The sequence below is a fragment of the Cetorhinus maximus genome, chromosome 30 (assembly GCF_964194155.1).
Source record: "Cetorhinus maximus chromosome 30, sCetMax3.hap1.1, whole genome shotgun sequence".
NCBI classification, from domain to species: domain Eukaryota; kingdom Metazoa; phylum Chordata; class Chondrichthyes; order Lamniformes; family Cetorhinidae; genus Cetorhinus; species Cetorhinus maximus.
This window is the reverse complement of record NC_135908.1, coordinates 15,318,510-15,332,526: the sequence shown is the minus strand read 5'-3', so window position 1 is coordinate 15,332,526 and position 14,017 is coordinate 15,318,510. Positions and strand designations below refer to the sequence as shown.

Genomic DNA, 14,017 nt, shown 5'->3' with positions numbered 1-14,017 from the left:
ACCTCGAAGGGAATTGCCAGATAATCTGTTTTGTGAGGTTGATCCACAACTCCCCCCCTCCCCCTGGAGGGGAACTTGAATCCAGAATTAGTGACCTTGGTGAGAGTCTACAAATTCTTCCACAGTTGAGAAACTACTGGAGCGCCTGATCTTGGCTGGGGATGAAAGCAATGTCTCTGACCAAATGGAGCCCAGTTGGAAGATTATGGGTATAGAGCCAGATGCTATGCCAGGACACATTCTTTTACTTTTCATCTTTGCTTCTCAAATCAAATGTTTAAAAAAGGTACAAAGAATATCTGATTTCTGTACCGTTAGCAATCTGGTCAGCTGATGATCTCTGCCAGTACAATGTAGAAGTGTTCCCCTCTAGTGACGAGACTATCATAGTTCATACTACCCAGTTGATGTATTCTCTCGAACACTTAATCTTTTAGACCCCATTCTATGAATCTTTTCCCCTTTGCCTTCTGCTGCACTGTATTTAGACATGCACGAGTTTGCTGCTCCAACATCAACACTAATTCACCGTAGGCCGTTTTTACCTGTGGATGAGTAGGCCATTTAGCATCAAGCCTGTAGCACTATAGGCTGAGCTGTTGACTTGATTTAACTCCATGCCCCATATCCCTCAATGCCTTCAGCTAACCAAAAAAAAAAACTATCGGCCTAAGATTTAAAATTAACAATTGACCTAGCATCAACTGCCTTTGCAGAAGTGTTAAACTTTGACCAGCCTCTGGTGTGAACCATCTCCTAACTTCACTCAAGTCCCTGTTGCAATTTTTGAGGTCATGTACCCCCACCACCCTCACCGTCATAGACTCTCCAATCATCAGAAGCAGTTTCGTTCTAGCTCCCGGATTAATTCCCTTTTTAACATCTCAAACTACGATCAAATCCTCAACTTTCTAAATTCTTCGGAATCCAGCTCTTTGTGTAATCTGGCGTTCTACCCACGGAATCGGATGTAGTTCCGGTAAGTCTACACTGCACTCCCTCCCAACTCCAGCACATCCTGCCTGAGATGTGGTGCCCAGAATTGAACACGACTCCAGGTGTGGTCTGACCATGGCTTTGTTTTGAAGAAGCTTACTGCCCCGTCTACTTTAGTCCTCTAGACGTAAAGGCCAGCATTCTGTTAGCCGCCTTGTTATTTTCTGTACCTATTCATTATGTTTTAATGTGGGCACATGGGCCCCGAAGTCTCTTTGAGACTTCTCTCTTTCCAGATTTTCACTATTTATAAGGTATTCTGATCAAACTTCTCTTATGGTCCAAATTGGCTAACCTCCCATTTGCTTACGATGAAATCCATTTGCCACAATTTTACCCAGTCGCTTAATCATGGGCAATAAATGCTGGCCTAGCCAGCAATGCCCACATCCAATGAATTGAAAAATAATCTCATTTTATTTTTGCTTCCATCTACCCTGCTTACAATACCACGTATCTTTGCCAACAGCAGATTTGGATGTGTGACACTCTATCTTGTTGCCTTCAATAGCAGACTTCCTGAAACCATACTCCTCTGGATGCTATGATTTATTTTCAAATCCAGTTTGGCGTTCCCTCTGATTTGGGTTAAATCTGCGTGGTTCCCTCTTGATGCGTACCCCTCAGTCACCGTCGCATCTTGATGCCATGCTTCATGCCTCTGTCTCTGACTTAAATATTTTCCCTCTTCCTATCCCCACTTCCCAAAAAAAAACTGTTGTCTCAATGTACAGTGCTCATTGCTTGAAACAACTGTCAAATGATTTGGCTGGTTGTTTTTGAGAATTTTCAGATGTCGGAAGGCACAGATACTTGACCCTTCAACTTGGAAGATGAGCGCCTGTTTAAGTAAACTGAAATGCCAAAGGCAGTCTGCCCAAACTGAAGTCATACAGCACCGAACGAGACTATTTGGCCCATCAAGCCTGTGCTGTCTGAGCTACTAATTAGTCCCATTTTCTGGCTCTCTTTGTGGCATAGTCTGGCAAAAGTTGCCTTCTCAAGTCTAAATCCAATTTCCTTTAGAAAGTCCCCATTCAATCTGCTTCCACTACCCTTTCATGCAGTGAATTCTGGATTGTGAATGAGTAAATTTTCCATACCCCGGCTTGGTGCTTTGGCTATTTGTTGTTTATTAATTTTGTAGCCTCCAGCTGGATAACGTAGTTAACTTGGACTGTCCAATTTGGATTAGCTATCATTGTGGGATGGTGGTGGTTCAGTAGTTGGGAATCGCTTAATCCAGCATTATCAATCCAAGTTGAACGCAAATCCAAAATATCCAGTAACAATTCACCAGTCGTCAAGAGCTTGACACTTTTTTTTTTGTTTAACAACACTGCAATTTTATGGCCCAAATGCTGATAACATCTGTTGCATTTATTGGCAGTTGATTTTAATTAAAACCTGTGTTCTTCCAAGGTTAGTTTTTATGTTGATTGAAACCACTTATCCAATTCTTGCACCTTTTCAAGAAGTAACAGAGCTGGAGATTTTCTCTCTTTCGCATGAAGCTAAACTAACTGGTGCTTTTAGCTTAAAGTAAGCCTCAAGTAAGATTTTTTTTTTCATTTACAGAATTGCACTTCATTTGCAACCAACAGCCTGAAATTGGGCTCATAACTTTGAGAAATGATTTCTGTTGCAGCAATCAAATTTTTGAAACACTCTGGTTTGTATTCTGCCTTTAGTCAGATTGAGGTCACCAAGTCTTGGCTGATGTCAGGACAAATCTGGCTGGATGTGCTGAGTTCCGTTTCCCACAGCCTTCGGAGCTCTTCTGGTCTTGAATTTGATCACCTGCACATGACCTACATTAGTGCGGCTTAATGGATAAAGAAGATTCATGTCCCCTGACCTAAAAGGCCTCTATTTTCCATGATTCACTGCTCTGAACCAAAAATGTATGGACTGAGTGAATTTGTGTTTAAAACTAGTTTTCCTATTACCCTGGAGCAATGTTCCACATCAACTAGGGGAATGTTTTGCCCTTTACACTTTGGCTAAGGTGAGCTGTTGTCTAGAAATATAGATGTTTTGTCAGACAATGTATGTCCTCTCTTACTGCCCATAATTGATGTCCTTTGTATGGAAAGAGATGTCATTTCTTACCTTTTTTGAAATGTGCATTCCAATTAATTAACTCAGCAGCAACCTTTTGAGAGTTTAAAAATAAAGGTTATTTTATTGTCTCACTCACCCCAAATTAACAAAACGTTAGACACTTGTGCACGCGCACACAGATAATGCACTTTTATCGATTAGTTAATATTGCTGAAAAAAGCTTTATCTTGCAACCATCAGGACAATTTGCAACAATACCCAAGAATTACATGGGCAACCAATTTAAGATTCAGCGTGGCTCGCTCATGGATGTTAGAAGCTACTACATAGTACACAGGGTCCTATCTTTTGCAAGCAGACAGAAAACATACACACTACGCCTTTTTCAATTGAACAAAATAGGCAACAGACATTCTCTGGATCATTCTCAGGGCAATGCCTTGACCAATCAAAATTGACCAGCCTGGTTTGAATTTAACCAAAGCTTGGCAATTAACTGTCAGTCGTCAGCTAACTTGGTGCATTCTCCATGGAGATGCCTCTCCCAATCAGAGCCTACTTGCCAACCAATCAGCACTCTTCTCGTGGTGTAAATTGTTATTCCCATAACGTTTTGGTATTCTCGCAAATTGCCCTGATGAGTGAAAGACGAAAAGCTTCAACAACATGTCTTCTTTCAGCAATACTTGAGTTTTGTGATACCAAATGACCATATAGATTAGTTAGCTCAGCCTCTGATTTACAATTTCTGGTCTCCTAAATGCAGGCTTGTGGTTTCTTGAATGGATTTGTTGGGCGGCAGTGAGGTAGGCTAATGTAGGCAATTGTGGGCATGGCTTTGCTGCACCACAAATTTGTGGGGGGTAAATTAGGTGCTGCATTATAAAGGGGTTGGCCAATCAGTGTCTACATTTTTAAATTTAGGAAAATTGTCTACTTTTTGATGACCTCTGTCCCTTTTGAAAGCACAATAATTTTGATCAAATAATTTTAAACAGTAAATCCGGAAGTCATAAATCTGATTTTAAAAAGTAAAATCTATTAGATTTAAACCTATTAGATTTAAATGTTTTATATTAAATCAACCCATTTGAACTTTTTAAATATTAGTGATTATCCCTTGCTAGCAAGGATAATTGTCTTCCAGGAATCCAAAGATGGTGACTGAGACCAATTCGGAATTTGCAGACTGCAGAGCATTTGTTGTCATGTGGGATGTCTGGTTATGTAGTTATTATATTTGGGACATCGCGTGTTCTTTTTTTGTTGCTCTTTGCTTTTCCTCTTCCTTTTGGGCCTCAAAATGCTTGGAACCCTTCCCTCAGCCTCTGCCGCCATCTGGTTTGGTCCTGGGCGACAGTCTCCCAGGAGCTGATGTCAAGTGTTTTGCGTTTCTTCATGTTGGCTTTCAGCACATTGTTGAAGTGCTTCTACTTTTCTGTCATCCACTGATGCATCTGGCTCTGCCCAAGCTGGGAGAAGGCGACCTGCTTTGGGAGCCTGATATCTGACACCTAGACTGTGATTGACCCAATGAAGCTGTAGGTGAATGACCATAGCCTCGATGCTTTTTTTAAAAAAAAATGGCCTTAAGTATTTCGCAAATAGGGAGGAGGTCGCTTATACAGATTTTTAAAAGTGTAATTCAGGCTAAGTGGGCAATTAGCTCAGATTTGGCTCTGGCTCCTTAGTGTTTGAAGTAGTGGACCCTTGGTTAGCCCATTGCAACATTTAGGTTTGGTAGCCTGTGTTCCAGAAGTTGCAGGGGCATCTCGATGTCCAGTAGCAGCAAATGCTGAACACATCACATCTTCTGACACTGCAAAATGTGGCCTGAGCAGCTCCCACAGGGGCCAATGGATGCCCCTTTTCTAAACTTTATGCGAAGGGGTAAATTGCCTGAACTTGACATGGAATCAAGCATCCCTTAAGGTTTGGAAAAACTCAGCAGGTCTGGCAGCATCGGCGGAGAAGAGCACAGTTGACGTTTCGAGTCCTCATGACCCTTCAACAGATGTTGAAGGGTCATGAGGACTCGAAACGTCAACTGTGCTCTTCTCCGCCGATGCTGCCAGACCTGCTGAGTTTTTCCAGGTATTTCTGTTTCTGTTTTTGTTTTGGATTTCCAGCATCCGCAGTTCTTTGCTTTTATCCCTTAAGGTTTCATGGCTTGATCTGCATATAGATTAAATAAACATAACTGACTATTCTCACTCTTTTTTCCCTGTACCACAGGGAGCTTGACCAGAAATTATTTCAAATAATTATCCGAGCTTTGTATTGTGGAATCCATGCTTGATTCAATTTATTCTTCGGTCAAGAAATCACTGCCCAATTCGTATTGTTATACTTTGTAACTGTAAAGCAATGCTTTGGACAAGGTGTATAAGGTGGGCAGCTTTGTAATCGGTTTGAATTTGACTTGAATTCAAGAGGAGAGCTACTGTGGGAATTTTGTTAAGCATGTTGTGGTAACATTCCCCTCCCCCTGGGCCCTTCATGTGCGTTTCTGAAAATCTGAGTGCAGATTTGGCTATGACATCTAAACGCTCTTTTTAATGATTTATATGTTAATCTAGAGATCACTAGTTCATTTTGAATGTGGATCAAATGTAATGGGAATGGATAAAATGTCAACTGTTCCAGCAGTCGCTGTAAAGACAACACTCCTATCTAGCATTCGTTGATCACTTCTGTCCCAAAGAAAGCCAGATGCTTGCAATTCGACGTATTGAGACACTCTAGTAAATTGCTCGTTAATTTCCCAATGTCTCAAGAATTGAGAAGTGGCTGCAATTGCCTAGCTTTAACAGTGGCCTTAAGGGTAGGTGAGATTAGGCTCCTTAGTCAGCACCTTCCAAACCCATAACCGCTACCATCTAGAAGGACAAGGGCAGCAGACACATGAGAACACCACCACTTGGAAGTTCCCCTCCAAGCCACTCGCCAACCTGACGTGGAAATTTATCGCTGTTCCTTCACTGTCGCTGGTCAAAATCCTGGAACTCCCTCCCTAACAGCACGGTGGGTGTACCTACACCACAGGGACTGCGGTGGTTCAAGAAGGCAGCTCACTAACACCTTCTCGAGGGCAATTAATGCTGGCCCAGCCAGTGAAGCCCACATCCCATTATGATTTGAAAAATATTAGCAGCCAATGTTCTTAATACTAAGTCCACAGGAGGTTTAGGGTGTGTGTGTGTTAGTTAGTGAGTTATAGATTGTGCTTCTCCATGATACACAACAAGCCAACCAAACCATGACAGAAACCAGCAACTTTGTTTCACCCAGAATGCTACTTGGGGGATAACTTAACATGTTGGCATTGAGTAAGAGGCTTTGCTAATGAAACTTGCTTTAGTACCAAGGGAGGGCAGTAGATTTTGGAGTTCTCTTCTACCCACAGATACCTGATGTTCTAAATCAGGACCATGCTCTGAATCAATGGTCAAAGTGAGGACTTAAAGAATGATGTTCAACAAAATGTCCACCAGTTACTGCAACCAGTGCACTGTGAAAATTTAATTGGTGCATTGAAGGGGAGCCCTAAATACTGAACCACTAAATTGATTGTCTTGCAAATACAATGATTTGCTCTTCTTTGTTTCAGATGCGCTGGTATCCTCCATCTGAAGCTTCACCGCAAGGATGGAAGTCCCGTCAGTTTTGTTAAGTATTTAGTAAGTACCTTGGATCGTAATTAAGCTGGTCAGCATCCTGTTCTTTTCCTCCGCTTTATCTTGCTCCTTCCCTCCATTGTCCAGGTTTATTTCTGGTGCTTGTTACAAGAAAGGACAGGAATGTGATCTGTTGGCATTGTTTGGCATTGACCAATTTAGCTCAAACTTGGCAGATGCATCCTTGGCCACTTGGAGTAGGTGCTGTACTTGATGCAAAGCCAATTGCTTTCTACGCATTACCCTCACGAGAAAGCCTCTCTGCTTTCCCATGTCTTACCTTTTGCATTAATTTGACTCTTAGCTGCCCTCTGAAATGGCTTAGCAAGCAACTCAGTTCCAGGGCAATTAGGAATGGGCAGCAAATGCTGGCCTTGCCAGCGACACCCACGTAGCATGAAAGAATAAATAAATTTTAGAAAATTGTCTAAATGATTTTGGATAATTTAGAAAATAGAAGATTACTCCTTCCAAGGTGAAAAAAGCAGTTGTATATGCAAAATTCCTGAAACCATTCTCCTGAACCAGTACTTCTGCAGGGGTGAGAGGGCGGGAGCAGGGCTGGGCTAGCAGCCTGCATGTGACATCACGGGGAAAGAGGTAGGTGATTGGGTATTCTCACGCTCTTTCTCCGCACCCCCCTCCATCTCCATTTCAATCAGGGTAACTACAACATCAATTGAAATAATTTTTAAAAAGTGCAATGCAGGGTTAGAGGATTAAAAATTAAAGTAATTCATTGCAGCTGGATTATGTTGGAGCACATGGGACACCAGTGTAGCCAGAGGTAAACAAGCCGCAGTTAGTACCTGTTGCTGGAGGAACTTTGGCTCAGAGTTAATGAGCTGGAGTCTGAGCTTTGCAAACTGCGATTGTCTATCAGGGAGTGGCAAGTTAGCTGGACACCTTAATCACGCCCCCTTAGGATAGGGTTTCCAATTTGGTCGGCAGTCAGGGACAGGATGGTGTGACTGCAAGTGATGCAGGTATGGAGTTCAAGTGGAGGAACCTCAGTCCTTCCAAATGTCCAACAGATTCAAGATTCATGCAGTGGGGGCTGCAGGGTTGGATGAACAGACGGTGACCATGGCATTGTGGGACAGGAAGCCATTCAAGTGAGAGAGTTAATGGGAATGTGATTGCAGTAGGGAGACAGTTCTCTGTAGCCGAAAGTCCAGACAGCTGTGTTGCCTGCCTGGTGCCAGGGTTTGGGACATCTGCTCAGGGCTGGAGCGGAACTTGCAGTGGAAGGGGGAGGGTCCAGTTGGTTGTGGTCCATGTAGTTATCAATAACGTAGGTAGGACTAGGAAAGAGGTTTTACTTGGAATATGAGCAGCTAGGGGCTAAATTTAAAAAGGCAGCACCTCAAAGGTAATCTCCAGATTATTACCTGAGCCACGAGCTATTTGGCGTAAGTTTAATTAAGATTAGAGTTAAGTTTGTGGCTTAAAGACTGTTGTGGGAGAAATGGGTTTCGCTTCATGGGACACTGGCACCAGTACTGGGGAAAGTGGGAGCTGTACCGTTGGGACTGGCTTCATCCAAACAATGCTGGTGAGTTGTATAACTAGGGTGGTAGCGAGGGCTTTAAACTAAATAGTGGGGGCAAGGGATTGGAAGATGTCTCATTCTAACCCTTTAAATTCATTACGAGAGCAAGATACCACAAGAGAAGTGGTAATCGGAGCATTGCAGGAAGACAGTGTACAAACTCTAAATGTGCCAGCAGACAAGGCTAGAGGTTGCAAAATGGTAAAAAAAAAGACCAAACTAAAGACTTTGTATCTGAATGCACGTAGCATTGGTAACAATATTATGAATTGTCAGCTCAAATAGAACTAAATGTGTATGATCTGATAGCCATTACAGAGACGAAGGCTAGGACGTGAATATTCAAGGGTATATAACATTCGGATAGCCAGGAAGGTAGGAAAAGGTAGGAGGAGGGTTAGCTCAGTTAATTAAGGATGCCATTAGCACAATAGAGAGAGAGAGAGCGAGAGAGAGAGAGAGCCTTACTTCTAAATATCAAGATATAGAATCAGTTTGGGTAGAGATAAGAAATAGCAAAGGTAATGAGCCTTGTGGGAGTAGTTTAGGGCCCTTAACAGTAACTACACTGTCAGATATACAAGGAGAAATGAGGGCTTGTGAGGAAGATAACAGTGATAACCATGGGTCACTTTAATCTACATTGGACAAATCCAATGGTAAATGTAGCCGGGAAGATGAGTTTATAGTGTTTTTGGGACAGTTTCTTGAAACAGCATATTCCAGAGCCGACCAGAGAGCAGGCTATTCTAGATCTGGTAAGATGCAATGAGGCAGGATTAAGTTTTGACCCAGTCAATGTGCTGCTAGGTAGCAGTGATCATAACATGATTGAGCTTCGCCTTCGGTTTGAGGGAGAGAAGAGCGGGTCTAAGGCTTGTGTTTTAAACTTAAATAAAGGCAATTATAATGGTATGAGGGTAGCGCTGGCTAAAGTGAACTGGGAAATTAGGTTAACAGGTAGGTCAGTAGAGATGCAGTGGCAGACACTTAAGGAGCTATTTTGTAACACTCAGCAAAGATTCTTTCCAGTGAGAAAGAGACTCTCGAGGGAGGATGGTTCATTTGTGGCTAACTAGGGAAGCTAAAGGTGATATCAGATTGAAAACGCATACAATTTCTGGAAGATTAGCTGAAGTTCAGAAGATTGGACAGGATATAGAAAACAGCAAAGAATGACTAGCTAAAATATTAAGAGTAAAAGTTCTGACAGGTATTTAAAAAGGAAAAGTGGGTAAAATGAGCATTGGATGTCTGGAGAAGTAATGATGGGAAACGAGGAAATGGCAGATGCATTGAACATACATTTTGTATGTCTGTACTGTGGAAGATGCCAGTAACATCCCAGAAATACTTGTAAATCAAGAGGTGGAAGTGAGGGTGGAGTATTGTCACTAGGGAAATGTACTGAAGAAATTATTAGAACTAAAAGCTGACAAGTCCCCCGTCCCTGATGAATATCACCCTAGGGTCTTAAACTAAATGGCTGCTGAGAGAGGAGATGCATTAATTTTAATTTTCCAAAATTCCCTAGATTCTGGAAAGCTCCTATCAAATTGGAAAATAATGAATGTGACTTCTCTTGTCTCTCTATTCAAGAAAGGAGGGAGACGGAAAGCAGGGAACTACAGGCCAGTTAGCTTAACACCTGTCACAGGGAAAATGCTGGAATCTGTTATCGGGGAGGTTTTAGCAGGGCACTTAGAAAATCTTATCGACGTAACTTTGTGAAAGGGAAATGGTGGTTTTGCTAATTGAGGAAGTAACAAGCAATGTGGATAAAGGGGAACCTGTAGATGTGGTGTACTTGGATTTCCAGAAGACCTTTTTAAGGTGCCACATCAAAGGCTACAGCATGAAATAAGAGCTCATGCTGTAGGGATTAACATGGGTAAATGGCTGGGTAGTTAACAGGAAGCAGAATGTAGGGATAAATGAGTCTTTTTGTTAAGATGGAGCAAATGGAGTGCCACAGGGATCGGTGCTGGGGCCTCACCTATTTACAATCTATAACAATGACTTGAATGAAGAGATGGCTGCTAAACTTGCTGATGACTCCTACCTAGGTAGGAGAGCAGGTTGTGAAGAGGACGTGAGTCTGCAAAGGGGTGTAGATTGGTTGAGAGTGGGCAAAAATGTGGCAGATGAAGTATAATGGTGATGAGAATAGAAAAGCACCATATTTAAATGGAGAGAGATTGCAATGTGGTACAGAGGGATCTGGGTGTCCTGGTACATGAATCACAAGTCAGCATGCAGCTACAGCAAGTGATTAGGAAGGCAAAAGGAATGTTGTCATTTATTGTAAGGAGAATAGAATATAAAAGTAGGGAAGCTTTTCTATAGTTGTATAGGCTATTGGTGAGACCTCATCTGGGGCACTTTTGTACAGTTTTGTTCTCCCTTATTTAAGGATATAATTGCATTGGAGGCAGTGCAGGGAAAACTCACTCAACTGATTCCTGGGGTGAAAGGATTGCCTTATGAAGAAAGGCTGAACAGGTCAAGCCTATACCTGTTGGAGTTTCGAAGAATGAGAGAGTCTTATTGAAGCCTTTTAAGATCCTGAGGGGACTTGACAGGGTCAATACTGAGAGGATGTTTCCCCTTGTGGGAAAGACTAGAACTAGTGAACACAGTTTTTTAAAAAAAAAGAGTAAAAACAATAAATGCAGGAAAAACTCAGCAGGTCTGGAAGTATCTGTGGGGAGAGAAACAAAGTTAACGTTGAGTCCAATATGACTCATATTGATTCTCTCCACAGATGCTGCCAGACCTGAGTTTTTTCCCTACATTTTCTGCTTTTATTTCAGATCTCCAGCATCCACAGTATTTTGCTTTTATTTTTTTAAAGGGGTCTCCCATTTGAGACTGAGATGAGGAGCAGTGTGTTCTGAGGGTCATTTGTCTGTGGAACACATTCTTTCCCCAGAGAGCTGTGGAGGCGAGATCATTGAATGTTTTTAAGGCTGAGTTAGATCCTTCATTGACGAGGGAGTCAAGGTAGACAGGAAAGTGGAGTGAAGGCCACAATCTGATCAGGCATGATCTTATTGAATGGTGGAGCAGGTTCAAGGGGCTGAATGGCCTACTCTCCCTAAATCATATGTTTGTATGGAATTTGTCCCAACCATGTTTTCTTCAGTTTGATGTTGTTTATAACAAATTTTCAGCACTGTACAAATGGTGGACTGTCCAGGCATTCATTCCTCTACTTGAATGGAATAAGGGATTAATAATGCACAGGAGGTTATTTGTCCAGTCACGTTACTGTAGACACTTGTGAAAGAACGGTTCAATTCACCCCACTCTCCTACCTGTTCCTCAGTCCCGCAGTTTTTTTCTCTTTATCCAATTCCCTTTTTTGCAAGTTGCTAGTGAACCTGCTCCACTACCCAGACGGGCAGTGAATTCTAGACAACTTGCTGCATTTGATTAAAGGAAAAGAAATTGAGATTTCATTTCTGTTGTTTTTGCCAATAACGGTGGTCGCTGGTTACTAACCTTTCTGCCTCTAAATACAGTTTATTTACTTTACCAAATTGCTTCATGCTTTTGAATATCTTTATTAAATCGCTGCCTCAGAGGAGCACAGCCCCTAATTCTCCAATCTCCCCTTACATAAGTTCCTCATTTCCGGTACCATTCTAGTAAATATTCTCAGCATAATCTTGTGGCCTAGACCTCCCTAAAGCGTGGCATCTAGATCAGGGCAGCATGTCCCAGCTAGAGCCTTATTGGTAATTTTATATAAAGTTAGCATAATTACATTCCTTGGTGCTGCTTAAAGTAAAAATTTTGTTTTTCATTCGCAAGATTTGGACATTACTGGCACGGCTAGGATTTATTGTCCGGCTTTAGCTGCCATGCGAAGGTGGTGATGAGAGGCCCTTTTGCAATCCATGTGGTAAAGATCAATTTCAGAATTTTGACCCAGCTACAGAGGGGAGCTCAATTGTAATTCCAAGCCCGAAATGATTTGTGACTTGAAAGCAGTGCGCTGATACCCTGTGCCTCCAGCCCTCGTTCTTGTAGACGTGGCAGAGGGTCACAGATTTGGAAGATGCCCCATATTGGTGGAAGTTGCAAGGCGGGGTGCAGAGCAAGCAAGCAAGCATTTGACATGGCCCGCCTGATTTGGTTTGCTCAGCTCTGGGTGTGGAATTGCTCTTCCAGTTGCAAAACGTGTTGTGCGCACAGCGGCCGAATATACTATCTAATCTGTGAGATGTGTCTTGTTTGTTTCTTTCCAGACTGCCCCTATCCAAGAATTCAAGTTTCTCCATGGAGTGATGTGCAAGGACAGACTGGATTTTGTTTTCGGGTTCAAGTTGCTGAAGGAGATTTTGGGCAACTAGCTTGCTTCCACTCAGCTTGAGGAGTGGTCACCTGAGGACTGTGGATTTAAAGAACTTTACTGGTGAATTATCATGTGGGAGGATCTATAACCTGGCAGTCTGATCTCTCTGGTGCAAAGACCAGCAGTAAAATGGCACCCCTGCTGTGAAACTTCAAAATTAAAGGCCGACATTGATGGAACTGTGAAGTACAATGACTGGCACATGAGCAGCACGTCTAATGTATTTTGTCTTTTGTAAATGTATTTTGTAAATGCATCCATTTGGTCTTGGTGTTTGACCTTTGCCCCCCTACTACCCTTTTCTATAGACCGGGATTGACCATTTTGCGAAGACAGTTCAGCAAAGTGGATTTGAGCTGTTGACCAACTTAAAGATCCTCTCTTGAGAGGAGGCTTTTATCATCAGATTCTCTTGTCGTTGGAGGGATCTCCGTGCTGATGCTTAAGGATGTCCACCAGTATACTTTTGAAGTTGCCACAGCCTATTTTGTTTTGTTTAGTGCCCTTGGATTGTTAACTCATCTCTTCTGGAGAAAACCTGTCTTGCCAAATATCAGCTGTTCCTGTTAAAAGTATTTTGAACAATATTGAGTACAAGTATTTTTGTACTGGTGTAATGAAGAATATTTATGCATCAAGGATTTTTGTGCAATTAAAATTGTAACCTGTATTATAACTTAATGTTAGTTCAGTTGTGTTTTGGAAATGCTGATTATAGCCCATATGGTAGTTTAAGAAAAGGTGCAATTGTATTTTTTTGCTTACTTGGCGTTAAGTACTTAAAGTATTAAGAGTGTGGTTGTTTTGCTTGTACAAGGACTGCAAGATTTCAGATGTAAGTTGCTGATCCTTCTAGAATGTGAAACTGGATTATAAAAGACCGAATGTTAAATAGCTTTTCGCAGTTGTGTATGATTCTCTTTCTAAGGTGCACTGGAACTGCAGGTTTCTTGCATTGGATGTGATTTATGGCTCTAATGCTGATATATGATGCTCATAATTAGAATAGGAGACAACCAAAACTGACTGACTAGTGATATGCTGCTGTAGAATGGACAATGTCCATTGGCCCCTGTAAAAGAGCATAGGCTGAAAGCTATTAACCTTGTGCAATATTTAAAACTCAGATTTCCCAATAGGCAGTTGTTTTAGCCATTCACAAGCATAACTCTCTTTTCGCCCCTACCCACCCCCCGGAATGAATGACTGCCTGTGACTTATTCATTGGGTGATGCTAGAAACAAGAGTTTGGGGTTGCCATATTTAGAGTTACACTTTCCTCCAATGACTTCAGTTCCTATCAACATTCCAGTTTCCACTGTGTTAATGAATCAACTGAAAATGAGAGTCTGCTTCTGTGCTATACAA

The 14,017-nt window shown here is 42.0% G+C and overlaps 1 protein-coding gene across 3 annotated transcripts in view; it reads left to right on the top strand.

Moving 5' to 3' along the window:
* Positions 1-13,545, top strand: part of LOC144670086 (RNA-binding protein, mRNA-processing factor 2a) — a 96,175-nt gene extending 82,630 nt beyond the window's left edge. For all 3 annotated transcript variants that reach the window (XR_013573820.1, XM_078532493.1, XM_078532492.1), the window contains 2 exons: positions 6,671-6,740; positions 12,543-13,545. Coding sequence is in view for 2 of the 3 variants with exons in the window: in XM_078532493.1 (XP_078388619.1) it covers positions 6,671-6,733 (63 nt within the window). In the remaining variant the exon portion in view is untranslated. The remainder of the gene's footprint in view (positions 1-6,670; positions 6,741-12,542) is intronic.
* The last annotated feature ends 472 nt before the right edge of the window (positions 13,546-14,017 follow it).